At 58.0% G+C, this 3,283-nt stretch overlaps 1 protein-coding gene across 1 annotated transcript in view; it reads right to left on the reverse strand.

Moving 5' to 3' along the window:
• The window catches only part of SDK2 (sidekick cell adhesion molecule 2), a 98,749-nt gene extending 96,420 nt beyond the window's left edge, over positions 1-2,329 (reverse strand). The window contains 1 exon segment of the mRNA XM_011362052.1: positions 2,184-2,329. Coding sequence (XP_011360354.1) covers positions 2,184-2,329 — 146 coding nt within the window.
• Between the last annotated feature and the right edge of the window lie 954 nt (positions 2,330-3,283).

Consider the following 3,283-nt stretch of genomic DNA (forward strand, 5'->3'; position numbering starts at 1 on the left):
CCCACGGCCGAAGCGTCGCGGTAACCCTTTCCCACAGGGCCTGGACGAGGCCTCAGAACCAACACCGCGGCCACTACCGCCTACCTGACTGGCTTGCCGAAAGCCACCCCTGATGCACCTGGAACTTGTGAGGTGACCTCAGAAAAGGGAGTCAGGAGCCAAGACTCGCCCCGCTGTCTCAGCACCTGCGTGGCATTGCGACCCCTTCCTCCCTTCAACCTCACTCTCGTGTCCATCGCTGACCACGCTCTGCTGGTTTCCCGAACCTTAACTAGGTCTCAGGGGGCACGCTCTGACTCGCACGGCATGGGTCCCCCTGGTAGCCTGGGGTCCAGCCCTAACGCTCTCCCCGCTCGGAATCCCCACACATCACCATGCGACCTGGCGGGCCCGCTCGCTCAAGACACAGTCGGTTTCCCCGCTTCGCGAGTCTGAGTTCTACCAGGTGACTTCCTTTGGCCAACGGGAGGTTAGCAGAAGCTTGAAAAACCTCTTTCTGCCCTTCTCTGCTTCTTCCCTGCCGTTGCCAGGGGAAAATGCTCGGGCTGGCTGGCAGGACGGCGAGACACGTGGAGGACAGTTGAGTCACCCAGACATTCTAACTGGTCAACAGCCAGCCCACCCCAGACAAGTGAGAGAGCCCGGCCAGGATCACCCATCAGCAGATTCACAGGACAAATCAACGCTTCTCGTTTCGGGTCACTGGATCACTTGTCACGCAGCGTCACTGTGTCTGTGAGTCACATACGTTCTAAGACACTGGTTCTCCCCTGTGGCTGCACGTCAGAATCACTGGGGAGCTTTAAAAATCCCGATGTCAGGGTATACCCCATAGAATCAAGTCAGAATATAGGGCGGGGGGTGGGCAGGATCTGAAGATCAACATATTTTAAATTGTCCGAAATAATTTCTGCAGGTCTCCAGGTTGAGAATCACTCTACCAGGAACGATTCTCTCCAAGCACAATCACTTTATCCCCTCTCTCCCGTGTCTTTGTAAATCTTCTCACGGAATTTTCACTTAAGACAGAATTCAGGACCCCGACTCTGGAGTCGGCAAGTCTGGAACCAGCTGTGACAAAGCCTTGGGGGGCTTCACTTGACTGTCTGTAAAATGGGGATAAAACCAGCTGCCTCACAGGGTTGTTCTAACAACAATTCATTCAACAAATACGTTTTGGAGCGTGCACTCTGGGGATCGAGAAGGGAATGAGACACGGCGTCTCTTCCTCTCCTGGAGGAGTGAGTGGTGTGCGGGGTGTGCTTAACCCAGGCCTGAGAACACAGCAGGCACCCCATAAACGACAGCCACTGTGATGATTATTACGCTTCTCTCACTAGACTTCCTGGTCACCAAAGGCAAAAACTGTCCGTCTTGGCTCCAGCTTCTCACAGAGACCAGGACGGGCTCTACCCAGAGTTGACCTGTGGCCAAAGTGACGAGGACAAGGGAGGCCTTTCTTCTCTTTTGGGATCAGGAGAGAGTTGGAGGCCGAAAGGGAAAGCCTGGGCTGGCTCCAGGCCTGCGTGGGGACGGGCAGGCCGGGCGTGTCCCAGGAGGAAATGCTGTGCCCCCCTCGCCCTCTGTGGAGGTGCCGGCTCCCTCGCTCCAGCCCACCAGCCAGCCTGTCACAACCGACGCCTTGGGCCACACAGAGGGGTTTTGTTGGGGCTGAAAGGGCCATGTGTTCTCTTCCTGCTGGTTTCCCCTGGCCTCACCTCCTCTCCTCAGCCAAAACACACACTACGGACACCCGGCCACACCCGCACACCGGAAACACCCAGGGGCCAGCCGCCCTGATGGGAGATGCCAGCGCCCCCCACGTTCCCCCAGCCGTGCTGGCCTGAGCCCTGGGCCCAGAACCACAGGGATGGCGCCTCTGTCCGGGTTTTTTAAGTGCGAGGTGCAGAGTTATTCTCCGGCTGAGAGTGGAGCCAATGCCTGGGGGGCCCCAGGAAGGCGACTGAGCTGTCCCCGCTCCAAGTCTTCACACGCACATTCCCAGAAAGGCCCTCGTAAACCAAACTTCACTGTCATCTGGGGGTCCCCAGCCTGGCTACATCCCCTACGAGAGGCGTCCGTGCAAAGGGCGCCCCCGCTTGACCTCTGGGGGCTTTATCTGGCCCCAACCTCCTCTCCCAGGGCCAGCTCGTCCTCCCCACCCCCCAGAGCAGGGAGCTCACATGCGGCTGCTGGGCGGGATCTTGCGGCCGTCCCGGAACCAGGTCACCTGCGGCCGGGGGAAGCTGGCGATGCGTGGGGCGCGGATGACGGCGGCCTCTCCGTGGGAGACTCTCTGGTGCTTCTCCCCCTCCTCGAAGCTCCCCATGTCTGTGGAAGGAAGAGCAGAGGCGGTCGTCGGGGGCCGGGGCCATGAGCGGAGACTGCCCGGCTCTTGGGGCGGGAATGGTGGTAGCAGAGGGAAAATGCAGACAGGATGACCATGGGGCAGGGGGACACCACACGCAGAGCACCCTCATGACCCCACTGCCTTGTGCTTTTGGGGTTTGCAGTTTGCATTCATTTGTACCCATATATCCATGAAGCAACTGATTCATCCAGTGGCCATAGAGGTGGGTTACTACTTCACACATTTTAAAAATGAAATACTGCCTGATGGGCTCAGAGAGGGTCAATGACTTATTTAAGGACACGTGGACAGGAAAGGGCAGAGTCTGGACTTGAACTCAGATCTCAAAGTCTATAGTCAGGCAGAGCTGTCCCTCAAGGCAAGTCTCGGGGCCATGCCGTGGGGGGAGAGAAGGGTGGGCACGCAAAGAGGGTGTGTCTTGGGAGCTCATACACAGGTGTGGGGACGACTGCCCCCCTCGACCTTGGGTGGGAAGTGAGTGAGGCGGCACAGATGTGTCAACACAAACACCACATCGCTCTTTGAAAAAGCTGCCGACCCCCTTGGCAGAAAAGGAGGGAGACGCCTCCTATCCAGCTCTGCTGCTCTGGCCGGCAGGAGGGGAGCAGAGAGCAGTGGAGGCCAGGTAAGAACACTCCTGGCTGCCCACCTCCCTGCTGAAATCACGGTGGGGTTTGACTGTGACAGCAGAGGCTGGGAGATGGGGTGTGGGAAGCGGCGTTTGTCCTTATCAGCACGACTCATGAATATTAATGTACAAATACACGTCCTCGCTTTTCATACTGTGGTCTGCGGCCGGCAGCAGAGGCACCACGTAGGCGCCTATTAGAAATGCACAGTCTCAGGTCCCACCCGACCTGCCGGATCAGAATCTGCATTTTAACAAGACCCCCGGTGAGGTGTACCCATATT

This window comes from Pteropus vampyrus, unplaced genomic scaffold (assembly GCF_000151845.1).
Source record: "Pteropus vampyrus isolate Shadow unplaced genomic scaffold, Pvam_2.0 Scaffold72, whole genome shotgun sequence".
In the NCBI taxonomy this organism is placed as follows: Eukaryota; Metazoa; Chordata; class Mammalia; order Chiroptera; family Pteropodidae; genus Pteropus; species Pteropus vampyrus.